Here is an 18,423-nt window from a genome sequence, read left to right on the forward strand (position 1 = left end):
GTTAAATGTACAGCTAAACAGTACGTGGTATTGCTGTGCCTTGGGTACTACCCTTTAAAACCTTAGAAAAGTATTTAATTTTTAAAAGTGAGATTAGATAGCTGTTTTACATTCTTTATTTTTACCGAAACAGTGCCTGAGTAGACAGTACCTGAGGCTGTCTCCCCAGCACCCACTCCTGCCAGTCCTACGCCCTTTGCAGTTTCCGCCATCACTTGAACTAAACTTTCACCTCTTTTCTTGATTAAACAGTGATATCTATTGACTCCTTAAAGATGAAATAGTTCATTCCCCACCCAAAATTTGAGACTTTCATTGTATTTGTGACTTTTTTTTTTGAGAGGGAACCTTGCTCTGTTGCCCAGACTGGAGTGCAGTGGCACAATCTCAGCTCACTGCAACCCCTATCTCCCAGGTTCAAGCCTCAGCCTTCTGCGTAGCTGGGACTACAGGCGTGCGCCACCACACCCAGCTAGTTTTTGTATTTTTTAGTAGAGACTATATATGTTGGCCAGGCTGGTCTCGAACTCCTAACTTCAGGTGATCCACCCGCCTCAGCCTCCCAAAGTGCTGGGATTACAGACGTGAACCACCACGCCCAGCCGTATTTGTGACTTCTATTTCGTGACCAACTCCATCAGTTGCACCTGTAAGCTGCCTCACCAAGGATCGGGAGTGAAAGCGAGGCTGCGAACGTGCAGTGCAAGCCCCTGCCCTCTGTCCACCCGCAGCGTTCCCGGCCGGGATCTGTCCTGAGAGCTCGAGGGTAGTAAAAATTTTATTTTTTTAAATTTTATTGTTTTTATTGTTTTGTTTTGTTTTGTTTGAGTTGGAGTCTAGCTCTGTGGCACAGGCTGGAGTGCAGTGGTGGGATCTTGGCTCACTGCAACCTCCATCTCCCCGGTTCAAGTGATTCTTCTGCCTCAGTCTTCCAAGTAGCTGGGATTATAGGAGCGTGCCACCACGTCCACCTAATTTTTGTATTTTTAGTAGAGACGGGGTTTCACCATGTTGCCCAGGCTGGTCTTGAACTCCTGACCTCAAGTAATCCTCCTGCCTCGGCCTCCCAAAGTGCTGCGACTACAGGCGTGAGCAACCACGCCTGGCCAGAAAAATATATTTGAAGCCCAAGGTCAGAAGTCAAGCTAGGCAGTCCCACTTAGCGCTGCCCGAGTCGATGGGGTCCTCAGTTTCCCCACCTGAGCCTGGATTGGCTGAGCCCTGGGAGTGCCTCCCCTGACCCGCTCCGGCAACCGCTGCAGTCCAGGCCCCGCCCCTCGCGACTCCTTCTCCGCCCACCCCAGACCACGCCCACCATCCTCCCTGGCCCCGCCTTTACCGCCCCCACCTCGACTCCGCCCCACGCCCAGGCCCCGCCCACTCCCCGGGCGCCTCTTCCCCTCCCCCCGGGTTCCTGCCCCCTCACCCTGCCCCCTTCTCCAACCGCCAACGGCCGCCTGCGCCTGAGGCCCCGCCTGCGCCTGAGGCCCCGCCTGCGCCTGAGGCCCGGCCCGCGCCTTATCCCGCTCTCTCCGCGCCGCGGCAGCCCGGGCGGCCCCAGGTGCGTCCCTCCCAGGAGGCCTGACGGGGCGGCCCCCGGGCTGGGCCTCGGCTCTGCAGGCGGGGATGGGGGCTGCCGGGCCTGGTCGGGCCCCTGCGGGTGGGCGGAGGGCGGTGGGCGAGGGTGCCCCTCACCTGGCCCTCCCTCCCCTGGCCCTTCGTCCCCTGGCCGCGCCTCTCCTGGCCGCCCCTCACCTGGTCACCCCTCACCTTGACGCCCTCACCTGGCCGCCCCTCACCTGACCCCCACCCCGGCCATCCCTCTCCTGGCTGCCCCTCCCCTCGTCGCCCCTCCCCTCGTCGCCCCTCCTCTGGCCGCCCCTCACCTAGTCGCCCCTTACCTGGCCGCCCCTTACCTGGTCACCCCTTACCTGACTCCCCTGGCCGCTCCTCACCTGGTCGACCCTCACCTGACCCCCTCCCTGGCCGCCCTCACCTGACCCCTCACCTGACCCCCTCACCTGGTCGCCCCTCACCTGGCCGCTCGTCATCTGGTCGCCCCTCACCTGGCCGCTCGTCATCTGGTCGCCCCTCACCTGACCCCCTCACCTGGTCGCCCCTCACCTGGCCGCTCGTCATCTGGTCGCCCCTCACCTGACCCCCTCACCTGACCCCCTCACCTGACCCCCTCACCTGGTCGCCCCTCACCTGCACCCCTCACCTGACCCCCTCACCTGGTCGCCCCTCACCTGGCCGCTCGTCATCTGGTCGCCCCTCACCTGACCCCCTCACCTGACCCCCTCACCTGACCCCCTCCCTGGCCGCCCTCACCTGACCCCTCACCTGACCCCCTCACCTGGTCGCCCCTCACCTGCACCCCTCACCTGGCCACCCCTCCCCTGGCCGCTCGTCATCTGCTCCCCCCAATCGCCCCTCCCCTGACCCCCTCACCTGGCCCCCGTTCACCAGGCCGCCCCCTCCCCTAGTCGCCCCTCACCTGGTCCCCTCCCCTGGCCGCCCCTCCCTTGGCCGCCCCCTCCCCTCGCCCCCTCCCCTTGCTGCCTCTCACCTGGCCGCGTGTTGTAGGTGCGCGGCCCCCGCCGTCCCGCTCCGCCGCCCTGCGCCATGGAGGAGAGCCCTCTGCCGGGTGGGCTGCCCAGCCCCGAGGATGCGATGGTGACGGAGCTCTTTAGCCCCGAGAGTCCGTTCGTTTCGGAGAACATTGGCCTGAAGGCCCCCGTGAAGCACGAGGAGGACGAGTTCCACGTCTTCAAAGATGCGTACCTGGGCCCGGCGGACCCTAAGGAGCCTCTCCTACACGCGTTCAACCCCCCGCTGGGCGCCGACTGCAAGGCCCAGGTCAAGGCGAAGCTCGCAGCGGGCAACAGCGACGGCGGGGACCTCCTCGGGGAGTACCCCGGGATCCCTGAGCTCAGCGCGCTGGAGGACGTTGCGCTCCTGCCGACCCCGCAGCCGCCCGCCTGCAACGTGCACTTCCTGTCCTCGCTGCTGCCCCCGCACCGCAGCCCGGCGGTGCTGCCCCTGAGCGCCTGGGTCCGGGAAGGAGCCGCCCACCCGGGCGTCCGGGTGATCCCAGTAAGAACCACCTGGGGAATGGGCACAACTCCCCTTCCATCCCTTCCCCAACCCATCTGAGGCTGCTGGTCTACCCCAGCATTTCCCTCTCCAAGCATTTTCCCTGGTGACACCGCACACAGCCCACCGGAATCACTGATTTTCGGCAGATCGTATACTCTTTTTCCTCTTCCTAATCCAACATGCATTGACCCAGCCAAGCCCTTCCCCCTGGAGGGGATTCTGCCCTGCACCAGTCGTCCAAAGTTGACCTAACCATGCAGATAGCGGGCAACAAAAAAAGAGGGGGAAAGCTAGGACGTGTGTTCCCTTGGGCCCTGTTGCTATCCTTGGCTTAAGGAGAGAGGCTCGCTTTCTGCTGATAACTGTTGTCTGTGAAAACAAACGCAATGTGGTGGAGGGTTGGCGTGTTTGCATCTTGCTTTTTTTTTTTTTTTTTTCTTTAACTTTACCAGTCTTGGAATCCATAGCACGGACTCAGAGTTAATACTTGGATTTTCCAAGCCTTGAAGTCAAGATGTGAGATCTTCCCTTTGCTAAGAAGTAATAGCTCTTCAAGCATATGTGATGTAAATCAGAGCCTAAAGAAATGCTTGCCAACTCTCAGTCGACTGCCCTGTCTAGCTGTAGATGACCACTGATAATTTTCCGCTTTGTTCTTGCTAAAACTAATGAGTTTTCAAAGGAAACAAAGGGTCCCAGGAAAATGTGTTCTTGACCCCTCAAAAAGGACCCAACTCAGAAAACTAGACCACTCATCCGTTAGGTCATTTTAGTAAGTTGTAGATGAAGCGTCTGTGGGACACAATGCTTGAGTCAGTGTTGAGATGGCTGGAGCCTGACCCTGTATCATAAGCCAGAGCAGCAGGAGCTTGGATTTCTGCTCTTCTGGTTTTCTGTTATGGTAATTGCCACTGCTTAGTGTGCAGGAAAAGGATGGGCGGAGGCTGGGGCCTCCACTGACCTCTGTCCTCAGAGGAGCCATAGGGCTCACCAGTCCCCCCAGCCTTCTCTCAGGACAGAGGTCTTCCTCACAACCTTTCTCAGAGGGCTTGAAATGTTAGGAACTGCATTTTGCTGCCCAGCCAGACTCCTGTCCAGTGCCTCCTGCCGGTAGGTCCTAGCTTGCCTCATTTCCTCACAGAGTGGAGTCAGAAAGCATTAATCAGAACAAGGAAGATAGTACAAAAATTAACCGGGCGTGGTGGCGCACATCTGTACTCCCAGCTACTCGGGAGGCTGAGGCAGGAGAATTGCCTGAACCCGGGAGGCGGAGGCTGCAGTGAGCGGAGATTGCACCACTGCACTTCAGCCTGAGCGACAGAGTGAGACCCTGTCTTAAAAAACAAAACACACAAAAGAGGATTCTCTGATGTTAAAGATAGTAAAATTTCTTTAATGTAATCCAATTTTAAGAGATTGCTGGTTTGACAAACTAAAGGACAGACTTTGCTTTTTAAATTTTTATTGACTGCTTTTTGATTCATTAATAAAATGGACCAGGTACAGCACTGACATGTTTATCATTAAACAGAATAGAATTATTTTCAGTAAATATTCAGGATCAATTGCTAATTTCCTTTTTCTAGAAATTCATTGCCACATGTTGACCTTTGTTTTGAAAGGTCAGAAATGGAATTTTAGTATAAGTAGTTCAGATATTAGTTGCATAGGGCTGAGGAAATGATATATTCATTATAGTAGTATTTGGTGATTACAGGGAGATAAGTTAAATCTAAACTGGGATGATGTGCATAGCTCATCTCCCAAAGCAGCAAGTAGAAGAAAATTTTAAATTGTCTATATTTCTATGAAATTTGCAATATCTAAATAAAGCTACTTAAAATATAGCTAAACTTTATCTCTTTTAAGATTTATACCTAGATGCTAGTCTGCTGTGCTGAGTAAGTTGCCCATACATGGGAAATATGATTTGTTTGGGCCTCTGATTTTACTGGGCTACACAAGCTCCAATTTGAGTCAAGATCTGCATTTTGGAAGATACCCGCTCTGTGATTTCTATTTGAGGTCTTTAGTATGTTACCTTAGAGCCACCATCTTTTTGGAAGAACTCTATGGCCTGCCTTCTGGCCTTTGGGGAGCCCCACTGTCCTCTGGTCCAGGCAACTGGGGCAAGTGCAGGTGGAGGAGGAGGGGAGGGGAGGGAGGATGCAAAGTGTGGGTTTCCCAGTCCTTCTCACATTCCTACAGATTGTAAAAAGCAGCATCCCAATTTTGAAACAATCCTGATTGTAATTTTTTTTAACCACGAGGATTCTTACTTTTAAAAATTCTATTGATTTTCAGTATGATCCCTGTATTTCTCCACGATTTTGGTAATTTTGTCATCGGGTTGACAATTGTTACAGAAGATAGCTTGAAAACAAAGCTGGCAGCCAGCCCCTACTCTCCACCGTTTCATATTCGTTATTGTCCTATTAAGGCAGGAAAGGGCTACTACCTAATTACAAATCTTAGTATAAACATATCATAAATCATACTAAAATGCTACCAAGGATTTGGGGCTTTTTGAGGAAAAAAACAATTGACTAGAACATCTAATTCAAACTACTGAACATGCTAGAAGAATGTGTGATGGGGCTGGGCGCAGTGGCTCACACCTGTAATCCCAGCGCTTTGGGAGGCCGAGGCAAGTGGATCACCTGAGGTCAGGAGTTCAAGACCAGCCTGGCCACCGCAGTGAAACCCCATGTCTATTGAAAATACAAGAATTAGCCAGGCATGGTGGTGTGAGCCTGTAATCCCAGCTACTCGGGAGGCTGAGGCAGGAGAATTGCTTGAACCCAGGAGGTGGAGGTTGCAGTGAGCTGAGATCGCAGCACTGCATTCCAGCCTTGGTGACAGAGCGAAACTTCGTCTCAAAAAAAAAAAAAAAAAAAAAGTGTGATGAAAGGGCAGCATTTTAGGTGACTTGAAGGAAGAGCAGGCCTTCAGCTCAGAGTCGGGGGCTGTGAAGCAGCATGAGAGGCAGACAACCAGCGGGGGACTCTTCTCAGTTACTTAGGTGTATTTTTAAAGTACCACATGAAAATCACATCTCCACACCTTATGGGCAGGTGGTTTTGGTCCTTGGAGTCCTCAGTCCCCAGGGAGGTGGGTCAGATGATTTGTTGCCCCTTCTTGTTGCCCACCCCCCTACCAGGGAGAAATCCATAGTTTCAGAAGCACCAGTGAGGAAGAGGCACTAAGTAAGGGTGCTCTTTTCTTTAAAATGTAACTTTTACGCCGGGCGCGGTGGCTCAAGCCTGTAATCCCAGCACTTTGGGAGGCCGAGGCGGGTGGATCACGAGGTCAGGAGATCGAGACTATCCTGGCTAACATGGTGAAACCCCGTCTCTACTAAAAATACAAAAAACTAGCCGGGCGTGGTGGCGGGCGCCTGTAGTCTCAGCTACTTGGGAGGCTGAGGCAGGAGAATGGCGGGAACCCGGGAGGCGGAGCTTGCAGTGAGCTGAGATCCGGCCACTGCACTCCAGCCTGGGCGACACAGCGAGACTCCGTCTCAAAAAAAAAAAAAAAAAAAAAAAAAAAATGTAACTTTTACTTATAACTGAGATTTCAATTTTCTAGATTATGCAACTGCAAGAGCCAGTGTCCACCATGTGGTCTTTAAAATAATGATTGCTTTTTTTAGGTTGAAATCAAGGAAGCAGGTGGTACTATTACAAGTAACAATCCAGAAGAAGCCACTTTCCAGAATCTTCTTGCTCAGGAATCCTGTTGCAAGTTCCCATCATCCGAGGAACTAGAGGACGCCTCCTGCTGTTCTCTTAAGAAAGATTCCAACCCAATGGTAATTATGCGAAAGAAGATGTGTAGGACTAACATTGTACTAAATGCTGGACCCCATCATTACTAAGTCAACATCATTTCACTCGTTATTTTTCATTTCATGTATGTGTTGTGCCAGCATGTTTTATTGTCTCATTAGCAAAACAGGGACATCAGCTACAGCCTTTCACATCTCACCTCCAAGATTCTCATTTCAACTCCATCTTAGCAAATCAAACAAAGATGAGGACATTGCTGTATTCATTAAGAACAGCGAGCACAACTCGCATCAGTTAGTGCAGTGCTGGGGTCGGGGACTGCAGCTGAGCCTCGTGGTTTGACATATTGGTGTGGGGCGCCCTGCTTCCTTCATGCCCCAGTCTCTCATGATAACAGGTAACACTTGTATAGGGTATGTAATCAGTAACAACTGTGGTTTATGTCATATTTTTGCACCTTTATTTAATCCTAACAACTCTGTAGGATAGACATTATTTTTATCCCCACTTTATGGGTAAGAAACAGAGATGTTACATCATTTACATTGGTCTTCATAGTTAAGTGGTGCATCTAGGACTCCAGATCTCACGTAGCAAGGACTAGGTATGGGGGGAGTCGCCCACAGCATTCCTTTAGCAAAGCGCCCAGAGTCCAAATAACCCATCATTGCCTTTCCCCCAGCAAGTCTTTATTCCTAGAAATGAGGCCCTTGCCCTAAGGCATAGACGTTAACAAGCAAATACTTGAAAATGAGCCCGTCAGGAGTTTTTCTTAGCTGTGGTGCACGCTAGCATTCGCCTCTCCGTCGGTGGTTCTATTTGGGGCTATGGGTTCTGATAGCAGTTTTTCCAGGACCCTAAAAGCAGGTCAGCAGGATGAGAACTCTCCGACTCCCCTAGACAGCAGAGTGATGTTAGCACATTCCCCAGAGGGCAGGGCAGATGTGAGTAGGGCCCAGGAGTGTGCAGTAGAGGCAGGTCTGTAGAGTTCACTCTGAGCCTTTCCTGTGTGTCAGTGTGTGTGAGTGTGTGTGTGTGTGCGCGCGTGTGTGTAGCTGTAACTTTATCCTCCAAATACAAATACAACTCCAATTGAACGTGAATGCTGGCCTCTCATCAAATGTCAGGATGATGTGGAGTTTTGACCCAGTGACCACAATAGGTCCTATGTGTATTACTTTGATAACATTGGTCCTTTATGGTTCTTTGGGTTCTCCTATCTATATTATAAGCAACTTAAGTGTATAAAAAGCACAGCTGCTCTGTATAGTTGTGGTTCTACCAGCAGAATTGGAAGCTGTGTGCAGGCAGAAGCCGCAGCATCTCTCGCCTTTCTATCCCCACATGCCACGGCCTGGAGCAGGGCACACAATGAGTTTCCTCAGTGCTTTTGCTTGCTGGGTAGACCCACCTGGCTTGTGACCATTTATTTATGGTCAGTATCCAAAGAGGGGTCTGACAGTGCTCCTCAGGCCCAGGCAGATCGATGTGACTTCTTAGAACTTTACAGTTCTTGGATTAACCTTTCTAAGCTGTACTTGTAGGAAATAAAATAGATGTGTTTTTAAAACCCCATGTGTTAAATAATGACGTGTGTGTGGGAGGAAAGAACAGCTGGAGTAAAATTAGAGAGGATTTTAAGTGCATGCCCAGGGACTCAGGGACATGCCACCAGGGCCTCAGTGCCCACTGGGTCTGAATGGGCTGGGGCTCAGCAGAGCAGCACCCTCTTCTGCTCATGTCAGTGGTGAAGTGAGGACAAGGCAAAGGAAGCTCTGGGGCATGGCTACCTGATTCCCTAACTAAATCTTGACAGTCAGACACCTGTGGAGAAAGATATGCACAGAAACTTTTTTCTGTTAGCACACTGAACGCATCTCAGGAAACATTTCTGGGGTTGTTTTTTCTGTTGTTGTTTTGTTTTTTTTGGTTTTTTGCCCTTTGGTGTCTCCAAAGAGCATGTTAGTGTAGAGTAAGAAATCAAAAACAGATCTATAGTTTTCTATCTTCCATTAAAACGTAACTTCTGGATTAAGGCTATTTTTTCAGATTCAAGTTTATTTAAGTTCATTATTACTGGAATTATGTTTCAAAAATGAAACTTGATCATTCTTTTTCATTTTAGGTGATATGCCAATTGAAAGGGGGCACACAAATGCTGTGTATAGACAATTCTGGAACAAGAGAACTAAAAGCACTCCATTTGGTTCCTCAGTATCAAGATCAAAACAATTATCTACAGTCAGGTACAAAGTTAATAAAAAAACTATGTCATATATGTAAGTTGGTAAATGAATATGTTTGGCTTTGTATATAAAGTAAAATGGCAACCAGGATATATTTTTTCTGTGGGTATCAATAGTTTTTTTTTATTATTATACTTTAAGTTCTAGGGTACATGTGCACAACATGCAGGTTTGTTACATATGTATACATGTGTCATGTTGGTGTGCTGCACCCATTAACTCGTCATTTACATTAGGTATATCTCCTAATGCTATTCCTCCCTCCTCCCCCACCCCACGACAGGCCCCAGTGTGTGGTGTTCCCCACCCTGTGTCCAAGTGTTCTCATTGTTCAGTTCCCACCTATGAGTAAGAACATGCGGTGTTTGGTTTTCTGTCTTTGCAATAGTTTGCTCAGAATGATAGTTTCCAGCTTCATCCATGTCCCTGCAAAGGACATGAACTCATCCTTTTTTATGGCTGCATAGTATTCCATGGTGTATATGTGCCACATTTTCTTAATCCAGTCTGTCATTGATGGACATTTGGGTTGATTCCAAGTCTTTGCTATTGTGAATAGTGACACAATAAACATACGTATGCATGTGTCTTTATAGCAGCATGATTTATAATCCTTTGGGTATATACGCAGTAATAGGATGGCTGGGTCAAATGGTATTTCTAGTTCTAGATCCTTGAGGAATTGCCACACTGTCTTCCACAATGGTTGAACTAGTTTACAGTCCCACCAACAGTGTAAAAGTGTTCCTATTTCTCCACATCCTCTCCAGCACCTGTTGTTTCCTGATTTTTTAATGATCGCCATTCAAACTGGTGTGGGATGGTATTGCATTGTGGTTTTGATTTGCATTTCTCTGATGGCCAGTGATGATGAACACTTTTTCTTTTTCTTTTTTTTTCTTTTTTCTTTTTTTTTTTGAGACAGAGTCTTGCTCTCTCTCCCAGTCTGGAATGCAACTCCCAGTCTGGAATGCCATCTCGGCTCACTGCAAGCTCTGCCTCCCGGGTTCACGCCATTCTCCTGCCTCAGCCTCCCGAATGGCTGGGACTACAGGCGCCCGCCACCACACCCAGCTAATTTTTTGTATTTTTAGTAGAGATGGGGTTTCACTGTGTTAGCCAGGATAGTCTCGATCTCCTGACCTCGTGATCCACCCACCTCGGCCTCTTAAAGTGCTGGGATTACAGGCATGAGCCACTGCGCCTGGCCATGGTGAGCACTTTTTCATGTGTGTGTTGGCTACGTAAATGTCTTCTTTTGAGAAGTGTCTGTTCATATCCTTCACCCACTTTTTGATGGGGTGGTTTGATTTTTTCTTGTAAATTTGTTTAAATTCTTTGTAGATTCTGGATATTAGCCCTTTGTCTGATGGGTAGATTGCAAAAATTTTCTCCCATTCTGTAGGTTGCCTGTTTACTCTGATGGTAGTTTCTTTTGCTGTGCAGAAGCTCTTTACTTAATTAGATCCCGTTTCTCAATTTTGGCTTTTATTGCCATTGCTTTTGGTGTTTTAGACAGTGAGCAGTGAATTCCTATGTCCTGAATGGTATTGCCTAGGTTTTCTTCTAGGGTTTTTATGGTTTTAGGTCTGACATTTAAGTCTTTAATCCATCTTGAATTAATTTTTGTATAAGGTGTAAGGAATGGATCCAGTTTCAGCTTTCTACATATGACTAGCCAGTTTTCCCAGCACCATTTATTAAATAGGGAATCCTTTCCCCATTTCTTGTTTTTGTCAGCTTTGTCAAAGATCAGATGGTTGTAGATGTGTGGTATTTTTTCTGAGGCCTCTGTTCTGTTCCATTGGTCTATATCTCTGTTTTGGTACCAGTACCATGCTGTTTTGGTTACTGTAGCCTTGTAGTGTAGTTTGAAATCAGGTAGTGTGATGCCTCAATTATGTGAAGAAAGTCATTGGTAGCTTGATGGGGATGGCATTGAATCTATAAATTACCTTGGGCAGTATGGCCATTTTCACGATATTGATTCTTCCTATCCATGAGCCTGGGATGTTCTTACATTTATTTGGGTCCTCTTTTATTTCATTGAGCAGTGGTTTATAATTCTCCTTAAAGAGGTCCTTCACATCCCTTGTAAGTTGGATTCCCAGGTATTTTATTTTCTTTGAAGCAATTGTGAATGGGAGTTCACTCATGATTTGACTCTCTGTTTGTCTGTTATTGGTGTATAGAAATGCTTGTGATTTTTGCACATTGATTTTGTATCCTGAGACTTTGCTGAAGTTACTTATCAGCTTAAGGAGATTTTGGGCTGAGACGATGGGGTTTTCTAAATATACAATCATGTCATCGGCAAAAAGAGACAATTTGACTTCCTCTTTTCCTAGTTAAATACCCTTTATTTCTTTCTCCTGCCTGATTGCCCTGACCAGAACTTCCAACACTGTATTGAACAGGAGTGGTGAGAGAGGGCATCCCTGTCTGGTGCCAGTTTTCAAAGGGAATGCTTCCAGTTTTTGCCCATTCAGTATGATATTGGCTGTGGGTGTGTCATAAATAGCTCTTATTATTTTGAGATACATCCCATCAATACCTAATTTATTGAGAGTTTTTAGCAGGAAGGGCTGTTGAATTTTGTCGGAGACCTTTTCTGCATCTATTGAGATAATCATGTGGTTTTTGTCTTTCGTTCTGTTTATATGATGGATTGCGTTTATTGATTTGTATATGTTGAGCCAGCCTTGCATCCCAGGGATGAAGCCAACTTGATCATGGTGGATAAGCTTTTAGATGTGCTGCTAGATTCGGTTTGCCAGTATTTTATTGAGGATTTTTGCATCGATGTTCATCAGGGATATTGGTCTAAAATTCTCTTTTTTTGTTGTATCTCTGCCAGGCTTTGGTATCAGGATGATGCTGGCCTCATAAAATGAGTTAGGGAGGATTCCCTCTTTTTTTATTGATTGGAATAGTTTCAGAAGGAATGGTACCAGCTCCTCTTTGTACCTTGGCAACCAGGATATTAAATAGGAAATTTGGCAAACCTCGTAGTCCATATTAGTAAGCTAAGAATAGAAAAAAATATATATCTACAGACTAATTTTTATACCATGTAGTGACTCTCAAATTCTTGGATAGCTGTGCTTCATGTCACCTAGCTGCTAAGAGCTTTGTGATCCTAACAGGTGACGACTCGGACCAACACTGCGTTGTTATGAATTCCACAAGTAGGTGCCTCGATATGCCTAGATTGAAACATCAGCCTTCCCCAGTCTGACCTGATGGGTTGACTTCAGGTGTGGTATAAAACACCTACATTTTAATGTAAACATTTCAGTGTAATCAGTGAGAACTGTCATTCTGCTTTAATCACCATGAGTTCTGAAATAAAGGATTTGTCTGACATTCATTCTAAGAAATTCATTCTTATCTAAGAAACTTTCTTTAACCTGGCACAATAATAAGAAATGACCTGTAAGTACTTGATTGTTCTAAAATGCCTTATGCATGATTAGAGAAAGAATAAATGACATATTTTAGGATTGTGTTTAACAAAAGTGAGATGCTAATTCTTAAAAACTAGGCCTCTCTGTGGGGACTGCATATGATCACATTACCCTTGATCTTGAGTTAAGGAGAATATTCATTGCCAGATGATTCACTGACCTTGCCTATAACTTGAAACCAATAGCAAATCCAGATGTAGTTTCATTGGCCTTTGAAGTCCAGGGCAAAAAGACGAAGCATGACTCCCTATTTCCCCGTTGCATCCTGATTGTCTCCCTATCCAGAGACAGAAGAAATATCCTCAAGACATTGAGTTTTTCACAGCAAAGAAGCTGAGATTGGGGCTTTGGCCTCATCTCCTATAGGTCCATGCTGCATCTCTGATCTCTACAATCAGTGAGAAGGTCTTTCCTGCTCCCCTTCCTCCTGGCACATGACAAAATTCTAGTGCCTTAAGGTCTGCAGGAGGAGAGGGTTTATATAGTGTTTTCCAGTTCAATTATCATATATATAATCATACCCCCCCACTCGCGTCTCCTTTGTTACACTGTGCACATATTAAACATCACCATAAAGTATGTGCATCCTGTTGCCTGCGTCTGAGTTTCCTCACTCAAAGGATGCCTAGGCCTGGAGAAGGAAAAGTGTTCAGGTGCTTCAGGAGAGTAAGACACATTTCTCCTTCTGCTTGAACTCATGAGCACAGAGGCTTACACACCCTTAGTGTCTCAAGAATGTTTTTCACGGCACTTGTAAACCAAATAAATACCTATCAGTTCCAGTACTAAGTAGTTTAGTCTAAATAGCTTAGTAAGTATTTATATCCAACCACTTAGTAACCACTTGAAAAAAATACACATAAATCGAAAGTAGTGCCAGCTGCGGTGGCTCACACCTGTAATCCCAGCACTTTGGGAGGCTGAGGCAGGTGACTCACTTGAGCTCAGGAGTTCAAGACAAGCCTGGGTACCATGGCGAAACCCTGTCTCTACAAGAAATACAAAAAAAATGAGCTGGGCTTGGTGGTGTGCACCTGTTGTCCCAGCTGACTGGGGGACTGAGGTGGGAGAATTGCTTGAGCCCAGAAAGTTGAGGCTGAGGCTGCAGTGAGCCAAGATCGCACTCTAGCCTGGGTGACAAAGTGAGACCCTGTCTCAAAAAAAAAAAAAAAAAAAAAAGTAGTTCCTGTGGTATCCAATAGATGTCCCTGGGCTTTCTTTAAAACATAAAATACCAGCCTGGAATGCTTGCTCACGCCTGTAATCTCAGCACTTTGTGAGACCAGGCCGGAGGATTGCTTGAGCCCAGTAGTTCAAAACCAGTCTGGTCAATGGGGCGAGACCCTGTCTCTACAAAAAATGAAAACATTAGCCAGGCATGGTGGCACAGGCCTGTGGTCTCAGCTACTTGGGAGGCTGAGGCAGGAGAATCACTTGAGCCTGGGGTGTCAAGGCTGCAGTGAACCATGGTAGTGCCACTGCACTCCACCCTGGGCAACAGAGCGAGACCCTATCTGAAAAAAGCAAAAAAAAAAAAAAAAAAAAAAAAGGAAAAAGAAAAGAAAAGATAAAATATCCAGTGAAGCTGGGTATATCTATAGGCCCAGCTACTTGGGAGGCTGAGGCAGGAGGATTGCTTGAGCCCAGGAGTATGAAGCCAGCCTGGGCAACATAGCAAGACCCTATCTCAAAAAAATGTTTTAATTCAGTGCTGCCTAGTGAGTTTGCTGTGGCACCGCAGGTCACCTTGGCACACAATTTGGGGACCAGAGCACTAACAATATTGTTTTAGTCTAGTAGACTATCCCTGGAAGCTCAGATCAAATAGCTTTATGACCATCTCTCCCAAAAAAGAAAAGAAAAATGGGTGCATTAAGTAAAATACTGACTTGAAAGGTTTTAGAGAATAAAAAATGTTAACTAGGATCAAGATAAAGTGGAAATAACTTTGCACAGGATACATCCATAATAGACTTTTGCACTTTCTTTTATGTGTAAGTGGAAGAGAAATGATAGATGCTACAATTAATTTTTAATTGTCTTCCTTACAGATGTCCCTAAACCAATGACTGCTTTAGTAGGGAGATTTTTGCCAGCATCAACAAAATTAAATCTCATTACACAACAAGTGAGTCATTATTTTAATTTAAAAAATACAATTGTGCATTATTGTCTCTTAAAATTTTGATTGTTATGGTTGGAATTACTCAGGAAATATAATTTATTTTCCATTTAGAAGTGAACAGTGAAATACTTTCTAAGTGTTCAGTCCCTGCCCCACTGTGTCAGACACTGTAGCCTGGAGTCAGTCTCGGACACGATTATTCTTCACCAACTTGATGAAGCCGTCTTGCCCTTTCCTGCAGCGTCCAGACCGGCATTCCACCACACTTGCTAACTTGTCCTCTGTGGCCCCACTAGCAGGATATTCCACCTCCTTGGTCCAGAACACTCCTCACCCTCCTCAGTGTTATGGAAATACTTTTTTAAAGTTTGCTTTTACCATCACACCATGATATGCATATATTACATATAAGAGGACAAATACGCTCTTTTTCTCGAGTCTTGCTATGGAGTGTCACTTCCCCAGAAGAGCATTTCCTAACTCCCCAGCATAGACCTCCAGCCATGGTCACAGTGCTGCCTCTTGCTCTGCGCGGCACTCTCACTGGCTTGCATTTTGTGGTTGGTTGGTTTATCTGCATCCACCCATGAGAATGCAGGCTCCATGGAGGCAGAGGCCATGTGTGTCTCGTTCATCTCTGTAAACTGAGAATCAGCACAAAGCCTGGCCCATGTAGGGCACCCACTCACCCTTCAATAAGGACGGTCACTGATCTGTAAGCTAATTGAACCCCAGAAAACAAAACACACAACTCTACCCTCCTGCAGCTTACATTTTAGTGCAGGAGATAGACAATTAGCAAATCTAATAAAGAAGCCAATTACATCATATGTTAGGAGAGCAGAGGAAGGGGGTTGGGGGGGTGGGGATTTGATGGGGAAAAAGGCTAGCTGCAGGTTTAAAAAGGGTGATCATGGCTCCGTTGTGAAGGTGACATTTGAGCAAAGCCTTTAAAGAGATGAGGCAATGAGCCATGTGAAGCAAGCTGTGGAACATCCCAGGCGGGCCTTGGATAGGGTCATGCCTGCTGTGGTCGCAGCAAGGAGGCCACTGGGCCTGGGATAGTGTGAGCTAGGGAAGTAGGGCAGGGAAGAAGTCAAGACATTGGAAGAATTATGGCTTCCACTCTAAAGAGGGGCTGGCGGGGAGGAGGGGTCAAGGAGAAAGGTGAGCCTGTTTTGGCAATAATCTCGGGGAGAGACGATGGCTCAGATCAGGTGGTGGCAGTGGAGGTGGCAAGAAATAGCTTCTGGGGATACTTTGAAGGTTGAGCCAACAGGATTTGCTGATGGATTGGATGTAGTATGTGAGAGAAAGAGAGGAGTCAAGGATGCCCCCAAGATTTTCAGCCTGGTTGATTGGAGAGATGGAGTTTCCACCAACAGAGATGAGATGGTACAAGTTTTTCAAAGGTGTCCAGGAGTTCCATTTGGATATATTAAATTTGGGATGCCTCAGAAGATGTCGTATAGGAGTTTAGAGTGAGGAAGGGCTAGGCAGGAGGGCTGAGATTGGGAGTCCTAGTATATAGACAGTACTGAAAGCCATGTGCATAGATGAGATCTCAAAGGGAGTGAGTGTAAATTGAGTTAGGTATTTGTTGAGTTAGTGAGTAAATACTTCTCAAGTGATATATTGGCCAAGAGAAAAGAGAGTATTATCAGTGCAGGGGGTGAGTGTAAGCCGGGATCTGGCGAGCACCAAGGTGGAGTCTGTGTTGGAACCTCATAGAACCCTCCTACCTGCTGGCCCCCTCCAAGCTGCTGGCCTTCCTTTCTCTGCTGTTTCAGCCACCAGTCCAGAAGGCACACACTGCACTTGCTCTTTCACCTCTAAGACCTTGCATAAGAAACATCCGTTTGGCCACAACTTGCTGTCTCTTCACCTTCCCCCAGCTTTCCTTGACTGTTTGTTATCGTCCCCATTTTGGCCCCTTATCCAGCATGGACCTCAAGGACAATTCTTTTAGCAATGCATTTGCTGCTCCCCGAGAATCCTTTGCTTCCTTGCCAGACCCCAGTTCAATATATTCTTTGGAGCGTTACCACCCAAAGTGTGGTGCATGGAGTAGAACTGTTGGGATCACCTGGGAGCTTGTTAAGAAGTGCAGAACCTCAGGTTCCACCCCAGACCTGAGATTCAGACCCCCTGGATCAGATCTGCATTTTCATAAGGACCCTGGATGACTTGTGCACACAGCAGAGTCTGAGAAGCCCTTCCTCCAAGTTGACTTCCTTCACTCCAAGAGGACCAAACATTGCTGAAGAAACCTGTGGATTCCAGCATAAAGTTGCCCTGGATTTACAACCTATGGAGTACATAAGAGATTCTCTGCTTTACTTTGGGGCTAAATAAGCAAAGGGGGAAAAATGTAATTTTACCTGGTTTATGCAAATAATTGCCTCAATCCTGAGAACTATGACATCCTTTCTCCAAAAGAATGCAAAACTCTTCAGACTGACATTTGAAGACAGGGGCCTCATAATTAGGTGTCCAGGTGAGGGCAAAAGAGACACCCGTCTCAGGGCCTTGTGAGCACTCCCTTCTGTGTACGAGCAAGAGGAGAGCAGGAAGGGGCTTCCTGGGAAGAAGCCTGGGGACTCAAGACTGATTGTAAATGAGGCAGTGGGACCCAGGGGGCTTTCTCAGTGTCTTCCAGCCCTAATGAATGGTGATGACACACAGTTTAAATCGGGCACAGAATGGAGGAAGTGCAGAGGATAAATACAACATGCATTTTGTTTTCTAAGACTATACTTTTTAAAGTTTTAAAAATAAATTTATTTAAAGATACGTTTCCATTTTTGGAGAGAGGAGGGGACAAGGATATGAGGTTTAACTGTGATATATGCACAAAATCTGAAAACCTAATTGTATCTAGTACTGTTAATTTCTTCAAGCTACTGAGTAGAAGAGAAGTAGGCCAGTGATGGCTTTGCTGCCTGTTACTTTCCCTGTGAACAGCCTCCACAGGCCATGCTAATGAGTAACATAAAGAAAGATGGGACCTGGGAAAGCAAAGAATGTGGACGATGCAGAGATTATGACATTGCTTTTGAATTAGTTAAAACTGGTTACAAAATATTTTTTTTCAATACATGAAAAATCATGGTTGCCAACAAGACTTCAAATGTCAAGATCTCTGTAAGAAACTTTCTAGTTTACGGAAATTTGTCATTAAATGTATTTCACAATTGATAGCCTATAAAAATGAAAAGGAGTTCCATGACAATACCCCTGGCCAGCTGAGTGACAGCTATGGACGGCCTCCAGCCCATGGAGGCCAGCCCTACATTTTTGCACACTTCTAGGCAGGCCTCGGCACTAGAGTCTGCCCAGTGAAAGTGGATTCCTTGTGGTAATAAGACCCAGACATGATTATAAGGGATGGTGATGTAAACCTTTAGAGAAAAAAAGAATCATTTTTATCTGGGGGCTGGCTGACTGGAACTTTAAAGATCCTTGCTAATTCCAAATATCCTTGCCTTTGACTTTGAACAGCTTGAGGGAGCCTTACCATCGGTAGTCAATGGGTCTGCTTTCCCCTCGGGATCAACTCTTCCAGGACCACCAAAAATAACTTTGGCTGGGTAAGGATTAGAAGCAATACGTTGTCACTCTAATGTAAGAATTTAAGAGACTTTTGGATACATTTATGATTTTCTTCTAAACTATAAAATGAGCTTCACTGCACACCT

At 46.6% G+C, this 18,423-nt stretch overlaps 1 protein-coding gene across 2 annotated transcripts in view; it reads left to right on the forward strand.

Moving 5' to 3' along the window:
• Positions 1–1,522: 1,522 nt before the first annotated feature.
• The window catches only part of TESMIN (testis expressed metallothionein like protein), a 48,704-nt gene continuing 31,803 nt past the window's right edge, over positions 1,523–18,423 (forward strand). For both annotated transcript variants that reach the window (XM_028833111.2, XM_077961853.1), the window contains exons 1-6: positions 1,523–1,561; positions 2,587–3,096; positions 6,752–6,910; positions 9,013–9,133; positions 14,652–14,728; positions 18,227–18,315. In XM_028833111.2, coding sequence (XP_028688944.1) covers positions 2,626–3,096; positions 6,752–6,910; positions 9,013–9,133; positions 14,652–14,728; positions 18,227–18,315 — 917 coding nt within the window. In that variant the 5' untranslated portion in view covers positions 1,523–1,561; positions 2,587–2,625. The remainder of the gene's footprint in view (positions 1,562–2,586; positions 3,097–6,751; positions 6,911–9,012; positions 9,134–14,651; positions 14,729–18,226; positions 18,316–18,423) is intronic.

Source organism: Macaca mulatta, chromosome 14 (assembly GCF_049350105.2).
Source record: "Macaca mulatta isolate MMU2019108-1 chromosome 14, T2T-MMU8v2.0, whole genome shotgun sequence".
In the NCBI taxonomy this organism is placed as follows: Eukaryota; Metazoa; Chordata; class Mammalia; order Primates; family Cercopithecidae; genus Macaca; species Macaca mulatta.